This window comes from Crocodylus porosus, unplaced genomic scaffold, assembly GCF_001723895.1.
Source record: "Crocodylus porosus isolate Cpor-Errol unplaced genomic scaffold, CroPor_comp1, whole genome shotgun sequence".
NCBI lineage: Eukaryota > Metazoa > Chordata > Crocodylia > Crocodylidae > Crocodylus > Crocodylus porosus.
In genome coordinates, this window is record NW_017728906.1 from 67,960,382 (window position 1) to 67,977,449 (window position 17,068).

The 17,068-nt window shown below is 38.0% G+C and overlaps 1 protein-coding gene across 4 annotated transcripts in view; it reads right to left on the reverse strand.

The window, feature by feature from the left end:
• FRMPD4 (FERM and PDZ domain containing 4) overlaps positions 1–17,068 on the reverse strand; it is a 475,664-nt gene that overhangs the window by 17,221 nt on the left and 441,375 nt on the right. For all 4 annotated transcript variants that reach the window (XM_019529325.1, XM_019529326.1, XM_019529327.1 and 1 more), the window contains 6 exons: positions 15,072–15,176; positions 12,984–13,091; positions 9,867–9,998; positions 3,886–4,005; positions 3,059–3,195; positions 1,010–1,136 (listed from right to left, as the gene is read on the reverse strand). In XM_019529325.1, coding sequence (XP_019384870.1) covers positions 1,010–1,136; positions 3,059–3,195; positions 3,886–4,005; positions 9,867–9,998; positions 12,984–13,091; positions 15,072–15,176 — 729 coding nt within the window. The remainder of the gene's footprint in view (positions 1–1,009; positions 1,137–3,058; positions 3,196–3,885; positions 4,006–9,866; positions 9,999–12,983; positions 13,092–15,071; positions 15,177–17,068) is intronic.

Below are 17,068 nucleotides of genomic sequence, written 5' to 3' on the forward strand. Positions count from 1 at the left end.
AGCTTTTAAAAATGTATTCTGCATGCAATTCAAACCTGACTCTGTCTTTATTCCCCCATTCACTGCTGTGTTTGCTGCAGAAGGTGCAGGTTATTGTACATCACTGTTGATGGCTCAAAATCTAGCACCAATAATTTATTCAAGAAACCTGCATTACTAGGATAAAATACATCCAGCTGACACCTGTCAGTTGTTGTCTTGACTCTATAAAGGGGCTATATTACTTTGTCCAGGTAAGGGTTCAGCCATTAGCTTTCAGTTAACAGCTAACATTTACTGGTACTAAAGTACATGTTGCTTTACAATCATCACTTAAAGCCGGATCCAAAGCCCAGTGAAGTTAATGGAATTGCTCTGTTCACTTCAGCAGATTTTAGATCAGGCACATGGGCTTTTTCCCGTTCTGAAAATGCATCATCCTGCTGCCTAAAAACACTACACACGCAACAGACATTTTCCATAGATATGTCCTGTAACATTGTTTCCAGTTGAAGCAATGGCTTAAAACCATAGGTAAGAACTTTATAGCATCACTGAAAATTCAGTGACTATAAGCAAGATAATTTATCACATACCATCTTGCCAGCCAGAGTTGCTTTACCCTGCAGAGCCAGAGCAAATCATCATGTCCCACCATGAAAGAGTTATCTGTCTGTGCCAGTCTTGCAGGTTAGCACAGCAGAGCATCAGGACGAGAGGACATATTTCCACCAAGAAGTTCACCATTAACAGCAGGCATTAAATGAATAAAAATCCTGGGCGTACCCTGGGGGTTAATAGTAAATTTCTCACCATTCCAAGATAGAAAGATGGCTTGGTTGGGGTATAATTAATTAATTGAAATTGTTCTTGGGAATGGGATAATAGGTTCTGAAGGTTATAAAGTCTACAGTCTCTGAAAATATACCTGCTAGGTATTTCTCCAAAGGACTAGTTTTAAGCATTTCCCATGCATGCAGTCCTCTCTGGTTTTTAAAATATATTTCCAATTAAGATGCAAATGTAATACCTTTTTACCCGGAGGAACTAGGTTTTGATTTGCTTTGACAAGGTGTGAAAGTGCTTTCTTTATGTTCTTTTCTTTCATGCTTTGCAGCACAGCAGATGGAAGAAAAGTCTCTAATCCCCATTCTTTTCTGAAATAAAAGGCATATCTTTAATTTCACATTTCTATGTTGATTATTTATCTACACTTAGATAATGGCTGTGAGACTGTGAATGAGATCATGAAGGCACGGAGAGAGGTGGTAAAAGCCAATTTTGAAATAACAAAGACATATTACTGCCTATACTCACAAAATACTCATACTATATACTACTGAATAGAAAAAAAAGTATGCTTTTAACATTTGAAATATAAATCTCTCTCCTCTCCCTCACTCCAAAGAGATTCCATAGTTCCTATCATTTTCCCTCTTTAATTCCACATACCCAAATCATAGATAAATGCAGGAAAACAGGTTAGCCCCAATATGCACATTATACATTTCCCAAGAGAAACATTTTTAAGCACTGTATAGGTTGTACTTGCTCTGCTATACCTGCTTTCCTTTAGGATTTTTAAAAAATTTATTAACGCACTGCTAGGCCTACATTTCAAGTTATATCATGAGCATATTAGGTGTAGTGTATGTGCCACACAACCCCACACATATCTTGTGCAATTGCTAGTATGCACCAGGCATGTTCAATATGACAACAGTACTTCCTCCTCAAGGTAAGTCTTTACTACTTCTGTGGTACTCCTCAAAGTACTACCTGCCAACACCAAACCCCGAAATGAGATGGGGAAGGCCACCTTGGGGCTCCTCCTTCACTCTTGAGATCTGTATCTCCAGTGGGCAGTGAGACTGGCAGTGGGAAGACACCATCAAGGCAACTTCATCATGTCATTCCCAGCTTTCATACACTGAGAGGGGTCTGGGCAGTGCTGTGCTCCTTAAAGGGGTGCTGCAGAACTCAGCCAGATGTAACAGACAGTGTGAGTTGTTGAGTGAGTGTTGTGAGTCAAAAAGCTACCAGTGTTGCTTTCCAGACAGTAACTGGGATCCTTTCTGGGAGTCCATAAGGCCTTTAGGCCAGTGTTCATGGGTCTGAGTCAACCAGGGAAGGAAGAGAGGTTTAAAACAGGTGTTTTTCAGGTATGGTCATTGCTAACTTGGATTAAATTAAAAGTGCATTGAAAGTATGTAAACTACAATGCAATATAATGCTAAGTGCAATTTAATTTCCTTCTGTTTTTAACTAAAGGGGGAAATAACTTTTGATATTCCTTTTACAAGTCCTATCTATTTTATTTTGTTTTACTGGGAGTTGTTCCTAAAAACATGACCTCTACATTCTCCTACACACAATTGGAATTAAACTGTGGTCTGTTTCTAGCATCATTACCAGAAGACAAATGCCTTCATCTGAAACTACTGCCTCTGCAGACTCAGTAAGAGGAAGCTTTACACAGCGTGACCCTGAGATGCAAAAGCTACAAGGCAGAGTGTGAAAGCTTCAAGGAAGTGCTGCAGGTAAATTAAACATTAAACAACAACAAAGACCTTTTTATCCACCGTGTTTCAGGTATTATTTTTGGAAGCTGTTTTTATGTATTTTCACATATTCTGAAAGCTTATAAGGAGAACATGAAACAGTCAACTGAATATTTCTAGAGCCAAGAAATGTTAAATTTATTTCTTGAGTTAAAAAAGGAAGAAAGCAGTTGAGTAATTTTAAGATTTTATAATCTTCTGAACTGTGATGCAAATAAAGAAAATAAGTTAGCCCTATTGAATTTCATTCCAGTGCATGGCAATACAAACTGAGAGAAGTCTACTTCACTCCAGTGGGACTACTAACATGCAGAATAATAGCCCTGGAAGCAACAGCTTAGGGCTCTGAAGAGTTCGTGCTCTTGGATACATTTTACTTAAAAAGAGGAAACCTAATATAAGATCTAGATACATAGCAAACATGCAAAACCTGGAAACAACTTCTAAAATGTATTTTCAAAGAACACTATTTTCACTTTCAGAGAACACTCTCAAAGAACACTCTTTATTCCACTTACTCAATATATTTGAGAGAAATTTTCTGTGTTTGCTTGGTAGTCACAGTTGCAATATACATTTGCAATGCAGCCAGTCTCAAAGCGATATCATACTTCAACTCTGGTCCAAACCTCTCCTGAACCACATCATTACAGCTCTGCCAAAAAACCAGTAGAGGGAGCATTACATTAAAAAATCTTTGATTTAAAACAGTGAATCATAAATATTTTTGTTAAAGAACTCTGCCACAAGATGAGCTCCATGTTCAAAAGTGGGATTATGCTGAAGGTAAATTGTCACTCTCAGAGATATCACATATTCAGGAAGTCTGGATACCTGAGAAGAAACCAAGGGTATCTGCCAAAGAGAAAGTGGCATGGGAATAACAGTACTTTCATTTTTAAAGGGATGTTTTGAGGATATAATCAATACATTAACAACTGTGAAGTCCTTAGATACTATGGTGATGGAGTGCCTAAACCAGACTGGTAGATTCACATTGTGCATGTTCTATCTCTCTTACCTTTCAGCCTGTTTTTCAGCACTGACACTACAGTACCAGAAGTAATTATGCCAATGTGAATTACTTCCTTCTAGAGATGAAGAGTACCACAACATTAGCATGAAAGAAAAATTGGGGGGGGTTAGGAAGGAAGAGAACGTGCCAGGAAACAGTCAGATACACGTGACCCTGAATGTAGTGGTATTATATAGCACAATCAGAATTAAAAATCAGGAGTACTTGTGGCCCATTGCTATGTGGGACAGTAAAAGTAAAACTGTCACTCAGCATATCCATTTTTATGTTTCCTTTGTTCATGTTAAGGCTGGACACATTTTCACTCACCTGTACATACAGATATTCAAAAGCCACTGGATCTCTTCTTAAGAGGTCAATGGGATCCTTTGGAACAAAGCTAATTCTGAAAAGACATCTCATCTTATGGGAGCCTGGCCTCTGGGTCACCTAGGACAGTGCAAAAAATGTGAAGAATATTACAGACAGTCTCAGAGAATGCAGTTCACAGTTGTAATTCCTTTCCCTAGTTGAGAGCCCAGTGAATGCCATATCAACACTTGACCTGCATAAATATACCTAAATTTAAACAGTGGAATTCACTTGCTCTGAAGGAAAATATACTGTATTTACTCAAATAGAAGACAACCCTGATTGTAAGATGATCCCCAAATAATTAGAGTCTACATATGGCAAATTTATAAATTTGTAATAATTTTCCAGGTACAGAACCTACTTGTTGGAGGTTCACCTTGACTTTGTCCCCCTCCCACTGCTACTTCAGTGAAAATAAATCTGAAGTGTCAGGTAGTCCCTTTACCCTCTGCTTCCCCCCAGCTTCTTATCTCTGAAGTGCCTTCTCCCTCTCTTTGCTACTCTCTGAGAGCCATGTTAATTAAAGCACCTTGAACATTATGTGTATCAGCATCCCCATGCTGAAAAGTGGTGGTGATGAAAAGTGTTTAGCAAGCTTTTGTTAAAGTGCCCCTACCACCATTTTATAGTGCGGAGATGCTGCTATATGTTACTCTGAAGTCTGCTGGAGCTCAGTAATTAGCACATTCCAGCAGACTTGATTAATCGAGTCTGCTTTGACATACTGAACTTAAAGTGCATTTGAACAGCCTCGCTGAACATGTATAGGCACCCGTTGTTCATCCAGAATTGATGAATGTTACCTTTTTTTTTTTTTTTTTTTTTAACTGTTGCAAGTTTTAGCACAGGTACTCCATAAACACACTTTTGAACATCACTTTGGCAACTACCAAGGCATCCTGAGCAAGGCTAAGGACGTCCTCCTCCCCCTCTACTCAGCCTTAGTGAGACTGCAGCAGAGGGGCTGGCCAAGCAGTGACCACCCACAGGTGGCCTTTTTGCAGGGGGTGCATCGCCCTTGAGGAAGGATATGGAAAAGCTTGAAAGAGTCCAAAGGAGGGCCTAGAGAGCAGGTCCTATGGGGAGAGGCTGAAAGACTTGGGACTATTCAGTCTGCAGAAGAGAAGACTCAGAAGGGACTTGGTGGCAGCCTATAAGTACAGTAAAAGCCCTGTTATCCGGCATCCCCTGGGAATGTGGGACTCCCCAGTGTCAGTGTGCAAGGGGACAGGGAGGGGGACCCTGCACAGGCTGCTTTGCCCCTCTCAGGCTGCTTTGCCTTGGGCTGTGGGCTGAAGAAGTGGCAAGAACTCTGCTCGCAGCTGTGGCGAAACCCGGAAGTGGTACTTCTGGTTTCGTTTTTGTTGCAGCCCTTGGATGCCGGTTAATAGAGTTTTCTGGCTAATAAAGTGCCAGTTAACACAGCTTTTGCTGTATATCAAGGGCATATATCAGGGCCTCAGGGAGCATCTATTCAAGGCCCCACAGAGGAGGACAAGAAATAATGGATATAAACTGATTGAGGATCACTTCAGGCTAGACATAAGTAAAAACTTCTTTACAAGATACTAATTTTATTAAAGCACATGTGTGGCAAAAAGTTTTGTGTAACAGCAGAAAGAAAATAAAAGGAATATTAGGGGAGAAATAGAGCTGTCAAATCCTCAGCACTATTAGAACTATTCTTCCAGGTCTGGACAGTCAAGCTCTAAAACAACCTATACAGACAACCTGAACAACCTATGCCGGAATAGGTGTTCAGTAGCAAGAGCCCTGTGACACACATAGGTTTACAAAGTGGCAGCAGAGGCCAAGCTCAATGTGAGGAAGAGCACCTGCCTTGCCATGGGCGAGCTTGGGGACCTAGAGTCCCTGAGGGTCTCGGTTCTCTGCTAGGGGTCAAGATCCTCATGGTGGAGTTTGATCCCAAACTGAGTGGAAGGATGGCCTGGGCGAAGAAGGAGGCCAAGTTTAAGCAGAGGTTGGATCTGTGGCATGCATGCCACCTTTCCATGGGGAGGCGCATAGCGCTTATGAAGGTGATGTTGCTTCCGTACACCACACTGGTCTTCCCACCTCCACAGCATGTCACTCAGAGAATCCAGAGAGTCATGTGTGTCTTTTTCTGGGGATCTAGAGGGGAAAGGGTGGCAAGGAAGACCTTGTACAAGAAGAAACAGATTGTGGGCAGGGAGATGCCAGACACACTCCTGTTCCTGTGAGCAAGGTACACAAGCCAGATCTGAAAGCCGATAACTGGTAGAGAGACCAAAACAGCCCGTCTCATCAATTATTTTGCAGGTCACCTCCTGAGACTGTGAGGCGTATACGCACCAACCAAAGGGAGACCGTGGACCATGGAACACCTCTGGTTCTACAGGATCCTGAATGAGTTCCAGAGGGAGTACAGGTTACAGAATGAAGGCCTAGTGACTATTTCAAATGACAGGAAGATACAGAAGGAGGTCAGAGCCAGAGACATGCTATTGACCATGGAGCTGCTCCCTGATAACAACTGCCAGGCTGTCTGGGAGCAGTCCTTCCACAAGGGCCTACAAAAGGACCACAGAGTTCTGAACTGGCTAACAGCCCACTACACACTCCCAGTGAGGGCATGGAGACACAGAAAGGGGCAAGGAAATCAACCCAGCTGCCCCAGGGAAATCTGCCAAGGCATAACAGAGACCACTGACCATCTCCTATGTCTTTGCCCATAAGCCGAGGGGGTGCGGAGAAAGCCAAACTGGCTCTGCGATGAGCTGACAGGGGTCAGATTGATGATGAGGGTGGTAGTGTTTTACAGACACATGACTAAGCATCAGGGACCCGGAAAACCTGCTTTGACCAGTTTGTATGCTGCATTAGAGGCACCCTGTGGAAATCCAGGAACCTCCTGATGTACAGACACATGAACCTCAAGGAAACAGATTGTGTTAAAATGTTTTTGAGTGAACTCCAGTCCTACTACCAGAAATTGGTGGGAGAGGACTGAGAAGATAAAACCAACTCTACCTGGCAAAGGGAAACTTGGCACAGGCCCTTCAAAGATCCTCCTAGATGGGGAATGGACAGGGATAGCAAAGAGAACAATGCGACAACCGGACCTGGAAACAGCGACGATGACAGAAGCAGTATCAGCAGCAGCGAAAGCAACAGTGACAGTGATAGCAGCAACAACAGTGAATGAACTGAGAATGTAAACCCCCAAAATCGGGGCTAGGACTAAGAGACAGTGTGACTGGGTTAGGGAAAGGACTGCAGATGGGTGCACGGGAGCATGTGTCCACAGGTGCGTTTATTGTAAAGGATGCAGAGGCTTTAAATGTGGTTTAAAGTATGTGAAGAAAAGTCTTGTGCTAGATGATGTATGTTTATATTGTTGTATGTCTGTATGTAAGTTTATATATATATAAATTTTTTTTTTTAAAGAAAAAAGGTAGATTCCTATTAGTATGTTTGCCTAATATGGGCCAAGTGTTTTATAGTCATGCTCAGTGTTGGCTGCATTTAATCAACTTTATAGTTTCTATTGCTGGTTTCCATTGCTGAGCACATGCAGCAGTTTTGGCAGCAGTTTAATGACAGATAATCAATGAGGTTTCTTTGTATGAAATTATAAGACAAGGGGCTTTTTTTCCCAATGCCCATTGTGGGGGAGGAAGTCTCACCTTGTATTTGAGTAAACATGGTAAGTAATGTTCTCTCCCTCTCCCTCTTCCATCCTCCCACCCAATGCAGTATGCACACTGCAATACTGGTTATATCTAGCCTCCACAGGTAGTTAAGCTGTTCATCAAAAAAACTGATTACCCTTTGCAGGACTTTAATTGTATTCAATTTTCAGAAGTTCCAAATCTTAGGTTAGATAAATGTTGTTTATATATTATTTTTACTGTCATAGCATATTTGTTGACAGGGATTTAGAATAAAAATGTATTTTTCAATTGAAATCAATTATATCTAAGTGCCTCAAATTCTTTGAAAACCTTAGCCTCAGTGAAAATTACCCATTGAAAAAGCTGAAACATGATTTGTAGCTGTAGGAATAATTTATTTAACTATGTCACTGCAGATCAAGACGTTTCCCCCAACATTTCCAGACAAAATAGTTATCCTTCCCTCCAGGAGACACAAGAAACCTGTGTTTGTGAGTCCCTACAGAACCTTTTAAAACAGCAATATAATTAGCTAGGCATAATCACAAGGTAGCATTAAACAGAACCACCAGAGAGACAGACTAGTCAGCTAAAATGCTATTTCCCTATTTATGCTATAATAAAAGAATGTCAAAACAAAGTACATGATGGTAAATTAAGTGTTACAGGGTGTGCCTACACATTCATAAATGCACTTTAGGTAATGTGCATTAAATCTAGTACCTCCATTCTGAGGTACTAGAAAAAGGCTCATTAGCCTATTTTAATGCACGTTAGCTAAAGACCATGGTTTTTGTGATGCTTTAATGCACATTAAAATAGGCTAATGTGTAATAAAGTGCATGTGTAGATGCACCCACAGATTCCACAGGTACTCAAAGGAAAAAGCAGTTGAAAAATAGAGAATAAGCATACTTCATTTAATTTCATGGAATCACAGAACAGAATCAAAGAAGAGTAGGGCTGAAAGGGACTTTTAGACGTTATCTAGTCCAACATCCTTCTGTAGCAGGATCACCCCTATCCCATATAAATCCCTGTCTAACCTATTACTAAAATGACACAATCACCCCTACTGCACAAGTAAAGGGCACAGAACCCTAACCTGCCACAAGTAAAGCAGGGGCATGAGGGCTGTCAGTATCCTGCTGCTGCAAGGGTTGTTAAAATGTGCTCAAGAGATCCAAGGAACAGGGCCATGCCCCGCTCTAAAAAGGAAGGCAAAACCTCCCACAGGCTGTACCAATCTGACTACGGGATTAAATTCCTTCCTGAACCCAAATATGTTGATCAGTCTGACCCTAAGTAGAGGGGCAAGACCCTCTAGCCAGGAACTTTCAAGTTTTAGTCCCAGCAGGACCACTGGCACATCCCAGTCAAAATCTCCAAGCTTGGCTATATCTAACACCCAAGGCTTCTGAGGAAGGCAGGATTTCTGTGCCAACTTGATTTGGCTCTCTTGTACCTAAGCATTATGATGTAGTCTTTAGAGGGCCACAGGTCCCTTGAGTTTCAATTTAATCATTCTTTTTCTACAGGACCCCTGGATTTTTTGGTAAGTTGAACCGGAATTTAAAAATAAATAAACTTATGGCAGACATTTAGCAAGAAAACCTTCCATGTGAATGGTTAAAGTTTGCCAAAGCCAGAAGCAACTATAAACAGAGTCTCCTACTGGAAAGTACTGGGCATCCTGAACTACCGGATCCAACTGTAATCAGCCTATAATTTTTATTTTCCAAGAAGCAATTAATAAAGTCACAAAAAAGTGCATCACTATCGATCACCATGAAAGTGAACAGATTCTGACATCAGTGTATGAATACGGCAACAAATTTGGCTTAATCAGAAAGAAAATATGTTCACTTTCATAGGTAGCTAGTCAGGATTCAAAGTCTAATTCAAAATAAGCATGTAAAATAGTTTCAATAGACTGAGCAAGTTCTCAGGACTTTTGCAATGGTCACTTTAGCTGGTTATAACATAGCCAATATGAAACGGATTTGAGACTTATTTTTTATCTTTAAATATGAGTATCAATGAAGTTTTCATACTTTGGTAACGGGCTACCAAAGCAACAAAGAAAGATGCTTACATATTACAAAAAACAACATGCTATGAGAGTTAGATTTCTAATCCCATACAAAATTCAGAGACTCAGTGCTTTATTCAGAGGCTGGAACTATAAATCTTGACAGTTTTTTAAATAACTTCCTACTAATAATTTACAGCTTACCCATTCCCACAAATATCTACTTATGTATATGTTATTGCACAAACCTGAGTTAGAGTCTCCTGTTCATGTAGCAAGAGAAGTTTGGTTCCAGCTCCTTCAATTCTTTGCTCTAGCATCAGTGAAAAGTGTTCAATACACTTGATGGAAAGCTTTTCTTGGAGTGTTAAGATGACATCCTAAAATACCAAAGGATTTACAAAAAGTGATTAAAATTATGAAACACATGGGGTCCAAATCTCCACAACTTCCCTTTTTGCATCATTATGTAATTAGAAAGCACAAGTAAAATACTGCAAACCAGAATGGTTGTTTTTTACTTTTGCTTTGTACAGGGGGAAATGACCGCATGAAATACAAAGTAGTGGAAATTCAGGCTCTTTATGTTTATGCTTCTTTGATTGAAATATTTGGAATCAGATTATAACTGCACAGGAAAAACATAGTATCTGATTTGTGTTTGAAATCACAGTGGATGGTCTGTTGTATTAAGTAACAAAATCTCTCACAAGAAGGAAGGAAAAAACTCTTCTTTTGTAGTTTGCAAGCTATAGGTTGAGCCTGGATACAACATCCTTTGGTTATGTGGATTAAGGCAGATTCAAACAAATAACCATATCTGCTCATATAGTGAATATTTTAAAAACTATCACTCAAATTTCTCATTAAAATGTATTAATATCCTTACATTTAAACACAGATTTACATATTTTAAATACTCTCGGAAAGTTAACAGTAACAAGTGCCTGGAGAGTGCTGGGTTTGTTTTCACTTTCACTGTAAAATTTGTTTTTTGAAGAATTATAGCTAGCCTGTTTTACATTGACTTAAATCAGAATATAAATGACTAATTCAATTGTAATTATTCCAAAAACAGCAAGTAAATATTGAATTACCCAACTCCAGCTTTTAATTTGTCCATACCTGTTCAAGAATACACAATTAACATTTCTGTTTCTTTGTTTCTGTGTAAAGAATATTTAGATCATAAATATTTTAGGCTTGTTTTTCTTTTGAGTCCAATGGTAGACAGGAATGTGAAATAAAAATGATCGTCTGCGTTAGCAGGGTAATTTTTGAAAGCATTTAAATTCATCCAGAAACATGTTAGGTGTACATTAGGATCTAGATGCACAGTTTACTAAAGAGATCAAAATGAATAACAATCTAAGCTACTTTTTAAAGAAGTTAGTTCAAAATGGATCGGGCAGATCAACAGATCAATTACACATTTTCATGGAACAACAAGAAATTGGTGCAAAGGTAGCATGTGTGTTAGGGGACAAGACTGGAGAGGAGTATATACAGCTTAAAAATGTCACATCATCAGCTGAATGGAAGCTACTAATCTAATTAACAGAAGTGAATATTATATCGACTTGGAATAAATTAAAAAACCTATCCAATTAATCTGTTTTTATTGGAGCTTCTAATGTGTGCTCAAACACAAATAATATAACATGAATTTGAATAAAGATGTTTTTAAATTTCATCATCTTACATTGTGATATGAAATATTTTTAATTGTTTTATTATGCCTTTCCCTGTATATACTGAAAGAAAATGCAGATGTCTAGTTATGCAAACTGTTTGTAAAAACATTCTCCCTTATTTAAATAACACATGATTTACTTGTAGCCTGTCTTCTAATTCAGTACCTTATACTCAAAAACTCAAAATTTTCTTAGTCTACTTTAATAAAGCTCCCTCCTTAAAACTCAAATTGAACAAAATATTTTTGAAACTGATTGAACATCATGAGATATTTATAATGACAGTCAAACTGATAAAATAAAGAGAGAAAATCACTGAATACATAGAATACATAAGGTATTTAAAACCAGAACTCCTTAAAGTTAGTACCTAACTACCCATATTAGCCTCATTCCCAATATCTGAATTACACAATGAGGTCTCCAAAACTTACCTGCGACTTTAACCAGAGAGATGTTGTCAAGACAGAGATTTCTCAGGACCTGACACAAAACTGTGGAATGAACTTCACAGAACTAAGGACTGGCACAAACCAGGGCCTATTCTGCTGGAAGTGCAAAGTTCAAACCTTTGATCTTGTTTCTGCTGTACAAACATGCAGTGACATATGTGTACATGCATGTGCGTGTATTGTTCTGCATACACATATATTCCAGAACAAATCAGTCCTGAGGACAGACTGACTGAACAAACGTGATAGCTGTGTAGTCACATTGCTTAATGTACTCCTGGAAGGCATTCAGACGGTATGGTGATAAGCAGGGATCCTGGTTTTCTCTGATAACCACCATCCCCCTCCAGCCTCCCCCACCCCCCCAATTTTCAGGTTAAAAAAAGTAACCCAAAATCCACATTTTTCCATAATCAAAATGAAACACCACTACACACACTCAGAGACACACACATATACACATACATACATACATACACACACATACATGTATAGATATAGATAGATATAGATAGATATGTATGTATATAGATAGATATATACATATGTATATGTATGTATGTATTACTGGTGTTTAATTTTGATCAAAGAAAAATGTGGATTTGGGGTTACTTTTTTAAATTAAAAAATTGGGGATTTTTTTTTTATCTGAGAAAGCCAGGATGCCAGTGATAAGTGTGATAGAAGAAGCTATATAGAATGAAGTTTCATAGTATCTACTCCTTACTTGCATTAATTGTATATGTCATAACTTTACCTTCTTTAGCCTTTCTATGAAATATGCAATAGAAACAAGGAGACAATACACTGATATGAACAATTTAAAACCTTGCAATAGCCCATCCCAAGTTCACTGGACGACAGGTTAGATGATATTCAATTAGTAGCAAACATCTTAATCTTCTTGGCTTCTGACTTTGCTGACAAATCATGCTGCCATTTGGCAGCAAATCAAGATGCTAGGTCCATGCAATTTTAATTAAGTTGCAGTCACACTGAAATTATCACCCTTATTTTTGCTTCATTGACACTACATTATGTTTTTATGGAAAGAAACACAGAGCAGAATATTATTACTTCTTAACTGCTCATGGATACAAAGGCACTCATGAAGGAACATGCTCTTACAGGAGATTTTGTTTTTATCACAAAGACCTTGCAGAATGCTTTAATGTCATCCTTGGACACATACATTATGGAGCTCAGTAGATTTGCCTACCTTTATTGAAGTGCTGCAGTCAAACCGAAAAGATTTGGTTTGTCCATTTTCAAGATATACCTTCAGAACATTTGGCATAAAAAGAAGTGAATTGTCCTTAACTGTTTCCTGTCAAAAAATTAGTGAATCAAATTACAACCCTAGTTTGCTTGCAATTAGAAGAATGGAATTTGTATTCTATAGGGAAGAATGGCATTACAGCAGTGGAGACTAGTGACATTTGAAAATAAGTTGTTGGCTCAAATTCAAGGCAGAATTAGCAGTGCCTATCCTGGGGGGACTCGAGTGGTATGGAACAGAGCTGTATGTCAGAGACCTACCAATGATTAGACTGAATGTCAGTGATGCTGAAACTGTGGTACTAAATTAGCTTTTCCATCAGTAATTGATAGACCTTATTACAAAGACAACTATTAATGGTACTATATTGAAAGTCCTCTGTTTTCAATAAATTGATATTTTCAAGCTGCAGACAACTGAGTAGGTGAAAAAAACAAGAGTTTCTTCTTGTCATGTGGATTTTCATTATGAAACCTCTTTTATATTGAAAAAGAGATAAATAAAAATTATTCAAATGCTACAAACTCAGCATTCAATTGTAAATTTATGAAATGTGACACTCTTCCAGCATTTTTATGTTATTTTCTAAAACAGTATTTTGTAAGAAAGTGTGATTTATGCAGACAGAAACAGAAAAATGTCTACTTGGAAATTATCACATAACTGTCACATTATATTATCTAATTAGACATGGAGACAATTATTATCTCAAACTGTCAAATCAAATGTGCTAAGGTCAAATACTTTCCTGGTATAACTCTGCTCAGTTACCTAAACACGCATCAGGGACGCATTGGGTCAATTATTTTTTATGTAGCATACAGCATTTTAGGGATGTGGCCAAATGGTATAACAAGAATCCACAGCTGGATTCTGCACACCCGTACGTGGGAGATGTTTGTACCTGGGATTTTTGTTCAGGCTCCCCTCAAATAACTTTCCAAGAAGTAACACACATTTTTGGGATTCAGAAAACTAGACAGATGGAACTATATGCATCTCAAATAATGTTTCCTCAGGTAAGCTAAAAAAATCCATTTTAAAATCAAAGCGGCCAAATAAATGTAAAAGAAAACATTTCCTTGAATATCTGGCCTTTTTTTCTGGAAATATAAGAGTATGTGACATACAATAAATTACTGACTATTGTGACCTCTGCACATAAATATTCACACTAAAAGAGGTAAGGATTTAAATTTGAAATTGAGAATATAGTTTCTGAGTATAGAGAACTATCTGTTTTACTGTATTTTTAATCCACAAAATTACATTACAGAACCTCTACTAAGACAGAGTCAAGATAGTGTACTTTCTCTTCTCTTTACTGCCACCAGTGAAGTATGAGTGATTGGTATCATTCACAAACAGCAATACCTACTGCTACTTTATAGTAAAACAACCCAGGAAGAGGGATGTAATGAAAATAAGAACATGGAGAAAAATAGAGAAACCAGTTCTTGCTTTGTGAAAGCAAAATTGCCTATTTAATTAAAGAAAATTTACAATTTGACTCTATGAATAGAAAGATGAATAAAGAGTCTCAATGTCACTATTTTCTGGCAAATTATAAAAACACACATCCAAACTAGAAGTTCATCTTAAAAAGCTTTGCTTTAAAGAGATGTTTAAGTTAGTAGCAATCTATTTTCCTTACACGCTACTTCACTGGCACTTACATGTTTTCTAGTTAAAAAGCTGCTTTAAGAAAAAACCCAAACCAACAATTCTACAGAAGTAAAGCTATGTTGTACTAAACTAAAATACAAGCCACATTAACTGGATTTATTGGAATTTTTAATTCAAAACGGACAATTGCATAATGCTCTGAGTCTTATTAATGGCTTTTATTTATTCTGAACTTGAAAAAATGTGCCTATCCAAAACTTGAGAGTCAGGAAGACCCTTTTATATTTTCCATGATACCAGCAAAATCATTCTTTATGTAAGTTTTTCTCCCTCTATGGCTATATGGAATGTCTTTGGATAAACCTCAGTTTCATCCCTAAAGTTAAAATGATTGGTACTCACCGACACCTGGCCATTGATAATGACTTCTTCTGAGAAACGTACTTTGACAGGGTTGGACTTCAATCTTGCCTTTTTTGCAGCACTGATAAATGCTGATTTAGGAGACTTGAAGAAAGAAACAAAGACAATAAAGTATATCACATAGTTCTGAAATTATCATTATTCCTTCCTGCCTGAGTGATCTGTGTTTCTTATATCTCAGATAGTCTAGGTATTCAACAATATACTCTGAGCACTGTTAATTGAATAATGGACATTAAATCAAACCATAGTATAGTATTCCCTGAGGTATGGAAAAAATAAGCAAACAAAGCAGCATGCAATGATAGGCTGCAGTTTATTCAGTGACCAGACTGGAGCAACATGAAGTGCTCTCATTGTTAATGGGAAGTTCTCATAGGGCTTTTTCAATGATTGCTGTCAGATAGACTTGTTTGCATGAGTAAATCCTGACCAGTGATCATTGGTGACCCTTTACTGAAACAAGGAATGGAAAACTTTGTATTGTCTAATGATTAACTATACACATAAACAAGTACACACATGCATATTGCCCCAAAAAAGTCTCAAATAGTTTTACAATTACAGTGGTATTGCATTAATTCATTTCATATTTCAGGCCAGAACACTCATGAAGAATTGGCAGGTTTGCCCTATATTCCACATATATTATGTGAAAGGTTGTGTTAGAAACTTACAGTGCACCACCACTTACCCACTCTGACAACTGTGATTGTAAGTTGTCTACCAATAATGTTATATGACAGAAAACACACATATGAGACTAAAAGGGGTTCAGCAACAAATGCTAGTAGGACAGTTAAACGGATGGACATGAAAAGATTCGAACATCAGTAATACTCAGCAATTAAAATATTTCTTGTTCCAGGGAAGATTCCATAAAATCACATTGCAAAGCATAATATCCAGAATTGTGATCTTCCCCTGACTTATCTGAGTACAAGGCCACGGCTCTCTAATTCTGAGTTGATCTTTTAATTAATGGATACCACCATTGGCTCAACATCACTCTCCTTGGCTGTCTATATTGGGTTCGTTAAATATACTTCTGGATACTTTGAAGAGATGCTGAGAGCAAACAATACATGAAAGCACTCAGGTTTCATACTAGGACCTCCAGAAGGTTGGAAATATCACACAAAATAAGCATAAAAATTAATACAATTTAAGCATACAATAAAATAAGCATACAATTAAATGTTGTAATTTAAAGTACAGTCCACTATTTAAATAAATGTATTATTTGAGAAATGTCAAATATGACAGAGAAACTTCAAGTGCTTTGGTTTGGTCACCATCACTGCAAACAATTCAAAGTAGCTATCATGGAAATAAAGCCATTGCCTCTGAAAAGGAGAAAAACTTTTCCTCCAAAATTTAACTTTTTTAGTCATAAGCCTATCTCAGTACTTTTCTTTTGTTTGAGACATCCAACTTCTTATGGCTACTAGACATCAGCTAGCATATTAAAGAGCAGAAGCAGCTAGCTGGAAAACTGCTCAATGTTTCCATCCTTTTTTTTCAGTACACTGAGCAGAAATTAACACCATAAACTCCAGCGCCCAGATGGTCAAAATCTGACTCTTAAAGTTTCTGAGGAAATTAAGGCTCTGAGTTTTCGTTTCTCTACAAATGCTCTTCTCAGAAGCCTCATTACCATAAGGCCATCAGGAACCCAAACCTCCCAACCAACAAGGATATTACCATGCCACCACCAGATAGGCTCAAATCTAGAAAACCCTTTTGCAAATATGTCAAGCAGCTCTATGATGATAACAAGAGCAGTGAAGAACAATGGAGGAAAGCCTGGGCAAATACCAACCTGCCACAGAAATACATCATCAGCCAATACCCCAGCCAGGATTTGACCTACCAAGAAAGATTTGGTCCTCCCTGAATTTCATCTGGACTCTTCATGGGAAATATGAGCACATATTCCATTAATGGAAAATCAAAGAGATTCCAGCTTCCTCTTT